Source organism: Euleptes europaea, chromosome 3 (assembly GCF_029931775.1).
Source record: "Euleptes europaea isolate rEulEur1 chromosome 3, rEulEur1.hap1, whole genome shotgun sequence".
Lineage (NCBI taxonomy): Eukaryota > Metazoa > Chordata > Lepidosauria > Squamata > Sphaerodactylidae > Euleptes > Euleptes europaea.
In genome coordinates, this window is record NC_079314.1 from 4,428,139 (window position 1) to 4,441,774 (window position 13,636).

The 13,636-nt window shown below is 45.0% G+C and overlaps 1 protein-coding gene across 1 annotated transcript in view; it reads right to left on the reverse strand.

Annotated features, from left to right (window-relative positions):
• Window positions 1-485: 485 nt before the first annotated feature.
• The window catches only part of DMAC2 (distal membrane arm assembly component 2), a 28,742-nt gene continuing 15,591 nt past the window's right edge, over window positions 486-13,636 (reverse strand). Inside the window, exons 4-7 of the mRNA XM_056845748.1 lie at window positions 4,652-4,791; window positions 3,195-3,357; window positions 1,635-1,842; window positions 486-614 (exon numbers count right to left, since the gene is read on the reverse strand). Of these exons, the coding sequence (XP_056701726.1) occupies window positions 486-614; window positions 1,635-1,842; window positions 3,195-3,357; window positions 4,652-4,791 (640 nt within the window). The remainder of the gene's footprint in view (window positions 615-1,634; window positions 1,843-3,194; window positions 3,358-4,651; window positions 4,792-13,636) is intronic.

Consider the following 13,636-nt stretch of genomic DNA (forward strand, 5'->3'; position numbering starts at 1 on the left):
GATGACATACCTCACCCATAAACCAAAAGCAGCCGTTTTGCCAACTTTAGCTTTACCTTAGGTTTCAGAATCTAACTTTGGACAGGATTTCCCCCCTCCTTTTTCCAAGCCCCTGTCTTGTAAGTTATCCTTGCCAACACTTTGACAGGTAAATCAGGCTGAGAATTATATATGCTTCATGGCTAAGCAGGAATTTGAACGTAGATCTCCTCACTCGATGCTCAATGGTTTGTCTGCTCCTTGAGATTGGGTTTTACTACTACTACACAGTTTTACTACTGTGGAAAAACCCAGAACAAACTGACAAATGTTTCAACAGGGAATGGTTTTTCTTCTCCGATTCTGGTGTTGGGAATTAGCATCATGTGATTTTTCTTTTATTCAGATCCATTTCAGTGCCAAAGCAGATAAAGGGGTTGTTGAAAGTTACATATGAAATTTAAAAAAAATGTTTCAAATTCTTTTTTGTGGCTCAGGCAAGTGGGCTAATCCCGGAGGCTTTCGGGCACCTCTGGACCAGTCCGGACTTGTAAAATTGCTTGCTGCATTTTCGTCAACAGGTAAAGATGCAAATCTCCCGGCAGGAAGGACTCATCTGCCTCACATCTGGGGCTCTGAAACCAAGAGATGTCAACAAGGGTCGGGGGACCAACAGGCTGAGACTGGCGAACAATAGCACCTTTGGCACAAAAAGAGAGAAACCCTGAAGGGGATTACTAAACACAAAAGGGCAAGATTTTTTTAAAACGTCCTGTCACGCCTGCTTGTCATACGAGCTGTGAAAGGCCACACCCAGGATCGGCCTGCCCTTGCATAAATTCCTGGTGTGCATTTGGCAGGTGGGGCCAAAGTGGGTAAACATTGGAAAGGCACCAGGAGACACAACAACTCCAGCCAACTCAGTCGGCCAAGTTGCCTTATGATAAGCAGTGTAGGCTCTGCTCAGAAGAAAATAAAGACGAACTACAATGGAGCCTCCACATTCAGAAGCAGTCTACCTTAACTCCCAGATATTGCTAAGGCGACCCAAGAGGACTGCTGCCTTTTTTGGCATGCTTATGGGGTTATCCAAGGTGTGTGTGGTGTGTGGTCTATTACCTTGTTGTAATAGAATGCTGGACTAGGAGTATTTTTGCTCTGGCAGAATGGGCTGGCACTTAGGTTTGAATCAGATAAAGATAGGGCACTTTCCCCAGCACATAGAACACAAAGAAACTTTCCATGAAGTTAAACACAATTCAAGGTGTGAGCCAATAAAGGCGCTCATAACACAATCAGCAGATCAGTCAAACTGAAGTTTGAGTCCAGCCAATTCGCTGGCAAGCCTGCAGGTTAAGGACACAGCTGCTCATTTGCTTATTTTTAGCTACTATGACTTTAAAAAAAATTAACACTCTACAACCAAAGAACAAAGAAGTATATTTCCTCTTAACATGGAGGCTCCATTTATTATAACAGTGACCACCAGAAATAATAACCTATAGAAGTCCAGGTGTAGTTTAGAAGTACCTTATTTTTTTTTTTTTTTGCTTTCCTTGTGTCAACTTGAGTGTCAAGAGGGATCAGAGGGATCCGGGGAGGGAGGGGAGAGAGAAAAAAACCCTCTGAAATCCTTCAACCTGTCCCACTCATACAGGGATCTCGCTGGTTTTCCGGAGGCAGGAATCTCCCTGCGGTGGCTCTATTTGACCTTGGTGAGCATCAGGTTCGACGCACAGAGTGAGTTTGTCATTGTAGCTGATCCCGACAATCTCACACAGGGGTAACATCTCCTCTAGCAAGATCTGAACTAAACCTTTGTTGGGGACGGAGAGGTCGGAGACATCCAGCCGTCTGAGGCTTCTGCAAGGGAGGGAAAAGGTTAATAAAAATCACATTCTTGCCTTCCTGCTCAAATAATCCTGAAATAAAGATCAATTCATTCCATTGTTACCATACCTGTTCTATTCCCACCCACCCCCCATAAGCAGCAGTCTTCAAACAGAGATCTTCAACTGATTAATCAGGGCCTGCAAGATGAAGGTATCCTTACTTATTGTTCTGGAAGCTATTTTGATCTTAGGATGTTAGCTGAAACAGGAAATGAGAGATCAACTTTGAGGTACGCTTCTCCTAAAGCAGGAGGCTCTATTTAGCTATCATGGTTAATAAGCTTCAATAAGGACATCTTCCTGGAAATCCACCTGCTCTTTTTTTTTAAAAAGGGCTATCCAAGGATAAGGGCCATCCCATATGATGTGGCAGTGAATTCCATAAGTTAATTAGGTGTGGCATGAAGCAGGACTTCCTTGGGCCTGGAATCTCTTGCTGTTGGGTTACACTGGGTGACCCAGAATTCTGGGATTATGAGTGAGGAAGAAACTGCCTGCTCCCATCCTTCAAATCTCCTCCCTTCAGCTGAACATTTTAAAAAGGCTTACGCCTGTTAGGGCAAGTTCTCTTCCATCCCAGTTTGAAAAGGGCAGCTGTTTGGGGGGGGGGGGGCGGTCACACAAACAATGGGAAGGGGTAAATCCTCCAGTGCAAATTAGTGTCACTATCTCAACGGGGCAGGACTACAAGCGAATCTTGCAAACGCCACACTTGGATCACAGCGGTGACTCAAGCTTCCAAATGAAGGAGATGCCTTGTTGCCCAAGTGTCTTCTGGTTCATCTGGTTTTCCAGCCATCTTGGCCTGATACCCAGCAAGCGTCTCCTGTGTTCTGGCTTCAGAAAACATCCCCATTCCATTGGCTTCAAGCCCAACAGAAGGGGCTGGTGGGTTAAGAAGCCTGTGATCTTAGGGATTCTGCGGTCCCTGGTAAATTTGCCCTGCTCTTTTGCCATGGAGGCTTGATTTCAACAGGATGCTGGCAGAAGCAACAACAGTCATCCGAGGGACTTCGGGCAGAGGGGCCGTGGCTCAGTGGTAGAGCCTCTGCTTGGCATGCAGAAGGTCCCAGGTTCAATCCCCAGCATCTCCATTTAAAAGGATGAGAGAGCAGGTGATGAGAAAGACCTTGGAGAGCTGCTGGCAGTCTGAGCAGACAATACTGACCTTGATGGACCGAGGGTCTGATTCAGTATAAGGCAGCTCCATGTGTCTCGTTGAAAGCGGAATGCTGCTCATGTGAAGCAACCAGCCTGTGTCCTGTTGAAATGGAGCCAGAAGCTTGGGATCCCCCCATGCGCAAATCAGTGGCAGGTACTTACTCCAGATGGTGGAGGCAAGCCAGCCCCCTCTCAGTGACCCGGGGGCAGCCAGCGAGGGATAGCTCCTGCAGTGTGTCCCTGAAGATGTGCAGCCGACTAAGGCTCCAGTCATCCACGTTGGGGCACCGGCTGAGATCTAGATGTTTCAGTGCTTTCAGGTTAACTGCGGGGAGGAGAGGAGAGAAAGAGAAAGGTGATAATTGACAGCTGCATCTTGCTCACAAGGGCATGGTGGCGCATTGCGTCACCTTAACAGGGGCCCTACTGATTCCAAAACGAAGCCCTGGAGCTCTGCCCGATCCTAGTATGATCGACACATGGATATATAAACATAACTTAATTCCCCAATTTCGATCCTTTTGGTCTGAGAACAGGACTGCCACCGAAACAATGCACGCATTACTGCCAACCCAATTGACTGGTTTTGCTCTCTAGAGAGCACTCTGCTCATGCTCAGAGGCACCCTCTTTCAAACAATGCCCCAAGGGTCGGAGCAGTGAAAAGAAGTCCTAGGACTCAGAGATCTGGCTCAGCCTGAAGTGGTGGCTGACGTCTTCTGGAAACGAGCAGGGGCCAAAAGCCAAACTCAGCAGCAAGAGGTTCAGGGGAAAAAACCATAAAGCTGGGTTGCAGCAGCAAGGTTAAGTGAGCGAGATGCTGAAGGAAACTAGAAGCCTAGCATAACGTAAGGGGTAAGAGGAAGACACAAGGCAGGGATTGCCTTGCTTTGATTCTCAGTTCTGCGCTAACTCGCTAGGTAGCATTAGGCCACAGTGAGTACATGGGTGCAAACTCATTGTATTCCTGGGCTTGGCAGAGAATACAAATTTGCAAATTTTGCAAAAGTTTCTAGCCCTCATGACCACAGAGAGGTGCATGAGAGAGCATGGCCTTTGTATGCAGAGGTCTCAGAAGGTGAAGAGGTCCTTAGGTCATGGGCAGAACTTAATTCTGACAGAACTTCCATTGCTCTTCCAGAGCCTGTTCTGGGTGTTTACCCCCCAGCATGGCATACCCATCACCCCCCTGGGCCTGCATCGCTTGGCTTGGACTCACCAATAGAGGCATACACCCAAGAGGAGATACCAATCACCTCCTGAGTCAACAATGGCTGGGAAGAAGCCAAGTCCCCTCCCCACGGCACATCAGCACTCTCTTCATCCAACAGCTTGGGTCCCTTGGCCGGAAAACCAACCATGAACGGTTCAATCAGGGGGAGTTTTGAAGAATCCTCTCCTAGGCTCATGTAGGAAAGTACTACTGAAGTCCATAAGAAAAGAAAAAAACTGGGAGGCCTACTGGGAAACCAGTGTGGGGTCAGATTTGAACCCAGGGATTCCGGTTGCTTACCCTTTTTGAAAAGCTTGAGGAGGAAAACACACCTTGAATGTTCAAAAAGTGCAACACACATGCCAAGAATCATTCCCACTGGCCCCGATTCAAGGCCAGGTTCTCACCCAGGCTGCCTAGACCATCGTAGTTGATGACTGAGCCGCTGAAGTCAATTGCTTCTACGGGGATGCCTTGGTAATGTACGACTACCACACAATACCGCTTTCGGTTGTGCTCTCGGTACCATTCCGTTTGGCCCTGGAACCTGCAGCAAAAAATAAATAAAAGTCTTTTGTTCAAACTCCATCATCGCTGAGGGTACTTTACTGGGCAGCTTAAGCAAAAAGGAGAAGGCAAATGTATACGTACTGCTCGGCATTATAAGCAGAATTTATCCAGGTTGCAGAATGCAGCTTTTCCTGGTATGAAAGATTTAAAAAATATATTTGTTTTTACTTCCCCCTTTCCAAAGAACTAATGAGAGTGTTCGAAAACAAAGGAACCTGAATCGGACAAGGGAATGCAGTTCCATTTAAACAAAGGAGAGAGTCCCTATAATTTCTACCAATCCCTGTAGGCAGAGAAGCATCAGACTCACTGATTAAAGATAAAGTTGCTCTATATTGAGGGAACTACATTTTAGAATAGGAAAGCTGAGAGACAGAAGCCTCTAGCTGTCTAACTAGCCAAGGAGGGTAGAATGATGTCTGAGAAGAAGCAGGAAATTGTTCCTAAGCATATCAGTCTAAGGACAGACAAGAAGTGTGAAAAGGGTGGAAAGGTCTTTAACCTTTACAGCTCTAACTAGCCGACCCCTTGCCTGCCCCCTGCTGGGTCTTCTTCTCTTTATTCACTGTCAGTTTCAGTCACCTTTAATGGCATGGTAATAAAATAGTAGTCACAAAAATACATGAATCTCCATACTCCATACTCACAATTCAACAGTATAACTAAAACTTAACTATCAATTTAAAACTCATCGGCGTTAGATGCTGTAATAATACGTTCTCCCGAGCGACAAGTGGAAAAAACTAAGACTTAATGTCCAGCACAGCCGTCACCAGCACCCATTTATGTGTTCTTTCCCAGTATCTATAGATTGCCTCGATTGATTTTATTATTTATGTTTCTTTACCCTTTATTTTGTTTTTGATAACAATCGCCAGGAATTCTGCCACGTTAGGACACAGAAGGTATCCTATTAGCTAGTAAAAATTTGATGCCATCACATGATGAGTCTTTTAATGATATAAGGTGAGGGTTAATTAGTTCTAATCGTTGTTTGTGATACAAGGGACAGTATAAGAGAATATGCTCTACTGATTCTGGTTCTTTCAAATGACAGCTGCATAGTATTTTATTCCGGGGAATACCTCTATATCTGCCAGAAACCATAGCTGATGGGAATGTATTTAGTCTGGCCAGTATAAAGGCTGGGAGGGCTGGACTAAATTGGAAAAATATTCGGCCATTGTTCTTTTTGGAAAGGAAAGGCCAAAAAAAGTAAGTGAACAGATCCTATTTGCTCCGGCAATTATTCCCTGTAATTCCATGTCCCAGATTCTCCCTGTAATTGTCCAAAGGATATAGGCTTCCCTGGAAGTTAGCAACATCCCTATATAAATACCAAGAGAGCTGATTTTCCTTTCTATGAATTGGGACCATTTGGATACATAAGGGCCAGCAACTAGGCTGGCTACAAGGCTGTTTGGAGGAGCACGAAAGTGTAGGGGCAACCAGAACTTAATAGTGGCAATCCAGGCTCTGGATTCAATAAGATGAACGCCCAACTCCGTGCATAGTGTAAGGCATCCAACTGAGTTAGGAATACCAAGTACGCGTAGCAAAAAAGTCAAGTTTATCCATTCCACGTCATTGTTACAAACATGGATCCACACAGGGATACCATACAGTAAGTGTGGGATTATTATGGCCTGAAATATTCTTATAGCTGCTAGTACAAAATGTAGTAGAAAAGGGCAAGAGTCCAGTAGCACCTTAAAGACTAACAAAAATATTTTCTGGTAGGGTATGAGCTTTCATGAGTCACAGCTCACTTCTTCAGATACAGCTAGAATGTGAATCCATCTGTCTTTAAGTAGAGGAGAGTGAATTCAGACAAGCATTAGTATGTAAATGTTAACAGTATGTAAATGTGAATAGCAGGCGTGATGGGATTAGGTGTGGTATGCAGAAGAGTCTGTGATGTCCAGGGGAGAGATGGGTGTGGAGAAATCATCATTGGTAATGGGCCATGAATGCAAGGTCTTTATTCAGCCCAGGTAAATGCATTGACTTTAGTTTGAATATCAACTGTAATTCAGCAGTTTCTCTTTCCAATCTCCCTTTGAAATTCCTTTGTAAGAGAACTGCTACTCTTAAATCTGCAACAGAATGTCCTGGAAGGTTGAAATGTTCTCCCACTGGTTTTTGAATATTGTGGTTTCTGATGTCAGACTTATATCCATTTAATCTTTGTCTAGGAGACTGACCTGTTTGTCCAATGTAGATTGTGGAAGGGCATTGCTGGCATGTAATGCATAAATCACATTAGAAGATGAGCAGGAGTATGAACCTGAGATAATATGGCTGACATTGGTGGGTCCAGAGATGATGTTCCTAGAATCTATATGAGGGCAAAGTTGGCACCTTGGTTTGTTGCAGGCCTTGGTGCCAGAGTCCATGTTCCTGTTAAGTAGTTTATCATCATGGGTGAGAAGTTGTTTTAGGTTAGCCGGCTGACTGTAAGCAAGAAAGGGACGCCCCCCCAGTGCTTCAGCGAGGGAAGTGTCACAATACAGCATTGGTTGTAGGTCCTTAATAATACGTTGGACTGGTTTTAGTTGGGAGCTATAAGTGACAACCAGAGGTGTTCTGTTGTCATTCTCTCTGGGCTTATCTTGTAGTAAGTTGCGCCTGGGTATCATTCTGGCCTTCTCAATCATCTTTCTCACCATATCAGAAGGATATTGTAGTTGCAAAAATGTTTGCTGTAGGTCTCTCAAGTGTGTATCTCTGTCTGAAGGATTGGAGCAGATGCGACTATAGCGTAGGGCTTGGCTATAGACAATGGATTGTCTAATATGGTTGGGGTGGTGGCATTCATGGCTCATTACCAATGCTGATTTCTCCACACCCATCTCTCCCCTGGACATCACAGACTCTTCTGCATACCACACCTAATCCCATCACGCCTGCTATTCACATTTACATACTGTTAACATTTACATACTAATGCTTGTCTGAATTCACTCTCCTCTACTTAAAGACAGATGGATTCACATTCTAGCTGTATCTGAAGAAGTGAGCTGTGGCTCACGAAAGCTCATACCCTACCAGAAAATATTTTTGTTAGTCTTTAAGGTGCTACTGGACTCTTGCCCTTTTCTACTACTGCAGACAGACTAACATGGCTACCCACTGTGAATTATGGTACAAAATGGTTTCCCTTTTGATAGAACTGGACATCTTGCTTTTGGATGATATAAGAGAGCATTGCTTTTGGATGATATAAGAGAGCATTCCCTATGAATAGCCCAATTCAGGTTATAAGAAAACAGCATCCACAAATACCTAAATGTTCGATTTCCCTGTTGTCAGTTCTTCAGACTGTTCGTTTCCAGAATCTTGAAAAAACTAAAATTTTAGTTTTGTTATAATTGATATTTAGAATTTTTTTGTCACAGTAGGATGCAAAGGCTGCTAAAGCTCACTTCATACCTACTCTAGTGTAGGAAAGCACCACTGCGTCATCTGCATACAATAGGATGGGAACATGATGAGAGTTCAGTTTAGGGGCATGATTTTCCCGTCTAGACATATAGGACGGGAGGTCAGAAATAGATTAAACAAGGCTGGAGCTAGGATACAGCCTTGCTTCACTCCTTTAGTCACCAGAATCTTTTTCGTCAGGGAACCTTTATTATCCACTCTGACCTGACAGGGGTTTGAAAAGTGGAGTTTACGCAATAGCCATAAGAGGTGTCGATCTATGAGCAATTTTTGCAATTTCTCCCAAAGGATAAGCCTACTGATAGAGTCAAAAGCACCCCGTAGGTCTATAAAGGCAGCATATAGCTTCCTTTGGGGGGAGTGAAGGTATTTTTCAGCTAGAAAAGCCAGAGTTATACAGTGGTCTAAGGTTGAGTGATTCACCCCAAATCCTATTTGTTCTTTCCTGGAAGATTTTGAGTGCTCATCCACTCAGATAATTTTAATTGCAGATGTTTAGAATACAGTTTCCCTAATATGGAGAGTAAACTTATTGGACAGTAATTCTCAGGCACAGTTGGATTTCCTTTTTTAAAGATTGGAATTATAATAGAATTTAACCAGGAGTCTGGAAGGATCCCGTATTTATCAATCAACGTAAATAGTTGAGCAACGTAAATAGTTGAGCCCACCAATCAATATTGTGCTTGATAAGTTCTGCAGGTATACAGTCAGGGGCCGGAGCTTTATTTGGTTTGAGACTAGTTATGAGATCGCATATCTCCTTTGGGGAGACAGGCGGCCATTCAGGCCTGCCTAGGCAATCTAGTTATTCTCTATCAAGACTAAAAGAAAATGGGTCATTGAAAAGAGTAGTAAAATGAGAGACCCATTTCTGGGCAGATATTGAGAACGGAGCCTTGGCTTACCTGTGAGGACTCCTTCTTCTCTGAGTTAAGAGGACATCTTATGAGCGGGTGATTCTCTTCCTATGCTCAGGGATAGGCAGGATCTTAAAACTTTCACTTCCTGTCCTGTTGTCAGGCCTGCTTTCCACAGTTCTAAGCAGCCTGTCTGACTCTGACTGCTTTAGTTTCGATTCCACTAGGTGCCTCTCAAGGCCAAACTGGCTAACCGCTGCATTCCTATTCCAGTGCTATCTCCCGTGGGAACGACTCCTCAGTAGAGGGGGGGGGGGCGCCTTGACTTGTTGTAACTGATACTTTCCCTTATATGCCTACCCTGTACTCCCAATTGCCATTCATGCCAATGTACCTGTAAGCTCTGCATACCTGTATGTTTTCCATTAAATCAGCTCATTTTGGACTCTTTTTTGGCCTCACTTAGTTCCACGTGCCAAGCTGAACTCTCTAAGCAGACCCTCCCCTCCGCTCTAACTGAACGTAGAGGCTTATGGTACAGATTCTAAGCTGTATGTGCCTAAAGAGCTCCGAAAAGAAATCCTACAGCTGGTCCATGGAGCCAAAACCATGGGACACTTTGGATTTCTAAAAACTTTGCAGCGGTTAGCCAGTTTGGCCTTGAGAGGCACCTGGTGGTATCGAAACTAAAGCAGTCAGAGTCAGACAGGCTGCTTAGAGCTGTGGAAAGCAGGCCTGACACCTGTGGTAGAAACACTTCCAGTTCGAGGACTTCCAAAGCAGAAATTAGGACAGAAAGCACATATAACATATAACAGTAGTAATTTTAAACATGAAAAAACATGCAGCAACAAATGTAAACAACTGTGGAGCCATAACCAACTTGACAACAATCAAGGTGTTAGAACTTGGGAAAGCACACTTGGGATAGAATGAATGGCGGCAAATAACGTGCTTGCATCCTGGTGTTCAGCAGTGGTGTGCTTAGTATGTGTTGATCTTCTCCCTGGGCGGGCAAGATGTCCTCTTCACTCAGAGAAGAAGGAGCCCTCACAGGCAAGCCAAGGCTCCGTTCTCTTCTCTGAGACTCAGAGGACATCTTATGAGTGGGATTTTCAAGAGCTGTAACTTCTGGGTGGGATTAGTTATCCTCCACCACCTGCTGTAAAACTCTTCTCCCGAAGGACGCATCGGCGGAGGCATAGGCGTTGACTTTGTAGTGCCTAACAAAGGTGGATGGGCTTGCCCAAATTGCCGCTCTGCAGATCTCTTCCACCGAGGCGTGTTTATCGAAGGCCGGCGAGGTCGCCGAACTGCGGACTGAGTGCGCAGTGATCCCCTGTGGGCAGGGGATATTGGAGTGATGGTAACATAGTTGTATGCATTGTTTAATGCATTTGCTGATCGTTGAAGGTGTCATTCATAGTCCCTTTTTGGTGGATTGATCGATATGAAAAGGGCCTCCGCCCTCCTGAATGGCTTGGTTTGTTTTAGATAGATTTTGAGAGCTCTCCTTACGTCCAAGTGCCAAGTTTTTTCTCTCTAGGATGTCCCGGGTGTGGACAGAATGATGGTAGGGTCAACTCTTGCTGTCTGTGGAAAGTTGAGTTTACCTTAGGGATAAAGGTTGGATCCGGGCGAAGGACGACTTTGTCTGCATGGAATATGCAGAGACTGTCTCTAGATGAAAGGGCACCTAACTCTGACACCCTTCTTGCTGATGTAATTGCAACTAGGGCAATGACCTTCATACGCAGGAATGAAAGCGACACCTCTCTTAGGGGTTTGAACGGTGGTTTTGTCAGTGCATTGAGTACAACGTTCAATCTCCAGGTGGGGAACCTGTGAACCGTCCGCTTCTGGGATATCTGGATATGATATGGTTTCAGGAACCACTGAAGAGTCTTCATGTGCAATCATGCCCATGGTACCGCGCCGATGCACGCTACCATGAGCCCTTGGAGCCTCACTAGGGACGATAGTCCGGTTGATGTCAAAGTCATGGTGGTTCTGGCTAGAGCCTGTAACGTGGATACTTTGTCTTAAGGTAGGAACATTTTGTTCTGAATTGTGTCTATGATGGCCCCCAGGTGATGTATTGATTGTGTTGGCGACAGGAGGCTCTTGGACATGTTGACCAGGAACCCATCTTGTTGTAGGGTTCGAATGACAGTCTCTGTGTGGAGTATTGATGTTCGTTCCGAGGGGGCGCTCACCAGAATGTCGTCAAGATAGGGGAAGATGTGGATCCCCTGCTCTCTTAAGACCGCCACAATGTTGACTAGGACTTTGGTGAAGACCCTTGGGGCAGATGTGCTTTGTTCACTCGCCCCCCCGCCATAAGTTGGGAAAGAGAGGTTCTTACTGTGCTGGGTCCGTCGCCCGTAGCAGAGTCTCCCGGCATTACGGGCTGGTTGAGAGCACTCACCCTCATCACCTTGCAGGGACAAACGGGGAGGTTCGGTGGCCGTTTCCTCAACTCGCGCCTTTTTCGCACCATTTTTGGCTTCCCTGGCCACCTTCACGTCTTCGGCCGGCTGCCTGAGTTTTGATCTCCCGGCGGCCGCCTCAGGCTCATTGCGCCGCTTACTCTTTCCCCCACCCTCCTCCGTCGTCTTTTTCCGGCGGGGGGGGGGGGGGTAGGAGTCCCGCGTCCACAGCCTCGTCCTCGGAGAGGAGTTTGTCTCCGGATCGCTCTTCCATTGCCACCATTTTCCTCCGTGAGGGGAAAAAATGAGCAGGCTCGGGTCGGGAAGGCAACGGGGGCACAAGCGGGACAACAAGGCACAGACTTGACAGGGAGGACACAAAAAGGGCAGACCTTAGGTTTTAGTACGGAAAAAAGGTAGGTTGAAATGGTAGCTCAGCTCAAAGCTTAGCAGTAGCTCGCTTTGATGATGCTTATCCCTCTGAGGCAGGATTAGAACTGGAAGTCAGGGGGGCGTTTCTACCACAGGACAGGAAGTGAAGGTTTTAAGATCCTGCCTATCCCTGAGCATAGGAAGAGAAACACCCGCTCATAAGATGTCCTCTGAGTCTCAGAGAAGAGAAATTAGAATCCCCGCTAAGTGTGTGTCCTGCCCTATGTATCATGGACCAGAACTCTTTATTGTTTTTGCTTTTGAATGCAATGTGAAGTTGGGACCATTTCTCTAGAGTAGGTGTGTCTCTTTTGCATTAAGAGGACATTTCTTCCTCAGTTCATAGTATCTGGAGATGGGCCAGGTACACGCTCCAGAGTGGATTTGGCGGAACAAGAAGCGAAGTTCCTTTTTTTCATTAAAACATTCTTTATCGAACCAGGGACACACTTTATCTTTCTTAGAGTTAGTTCTGGGGGGTTGTGAGAAGGCCTCTAAATTTGAGATGACAGAGGTATAAATTGAAAGAGCATCTGTCATACACTTTGTGATGGATAGGTTAAAATTTAACTGGAGGGCGCTATTACTATGCAGCCATTGATTCACTTGGGTCTGGAAGTCAGATGTCCATTTAATCCTTTTAAGGTTACAACGGTTCGGGCTATCTAAACAATATGAAGTAGAGCTTTCTGAATCATAACTAAGCTCAAGGGTCGGTAGAATTGGTAAGTGGTCGCACTCTGTTTGACCCCCAGTTGTAAAATTAGTAATGCAATCCTTCAGCTCCTCTGAAATGATGATATAATACACAACACTGCAGCCACGGGGGGAAATATAGGTAAATTCTCCTAGAGGGTCATACTGGCTAGAACCATTTAAGATATCAAGATTAAGACTAGAGCATAAATCCACCAAATACTGCCCAGCCTGATTAATAACCTGATCTTTTGATTTTCTTGAATGTAGAAAAGAAAGCGGCGTAAAATCCTCAAGACCTTACCCAGCTTATTGTTGTTGCTACCCAGTCTTGCATTAACCCCCCCCCCCATAAGTAGTGCTGCCCTGATGGATTGATAAATATCCATATATGACTCTAAAATATCCATATATGACTCTAATCCATCATATATGACTCTAATGTTTCCCAAAGAGATTTATGATTGTTATCGGCAACAATTGGTGGCATATATTCATTAACTAATAAGATCTGAGAGTTTCTAACGCCTAGAAGGAAAGCTTGGGCAATCGAAGGACAATCCTCTGTCTTACATTAAGACTGGCTGAATTGTTGAATTGTTGTTACATTAAGACTGGCTGAATTGTTGATCAAACAGCATGTCTTAGGTTTCAAGACTGGTAATACATAAGAGGTGAATCCATTAAATAAAATATCCCTGACCCGCCAGGTTTCTTGGATCAAAATAATATCAAAGTCTTTCGCAAACTCTATTAAATCAGGGTCATCCTCTTTACTGCCCCAACCAGCAATATTCCAGGACATGAGTCAGTCCAGAAACCAGTCAGTCCAGATACACTATTAGGTTTAAGGTCTCACTATGTTCTGGACAAATACAACCATTTAATGGAACGTTGGTTGCATTGCCTGATATGGGGAGGGACTCCTTTTTTGTACAGTCCTAGTACAAGGTGATCCCAT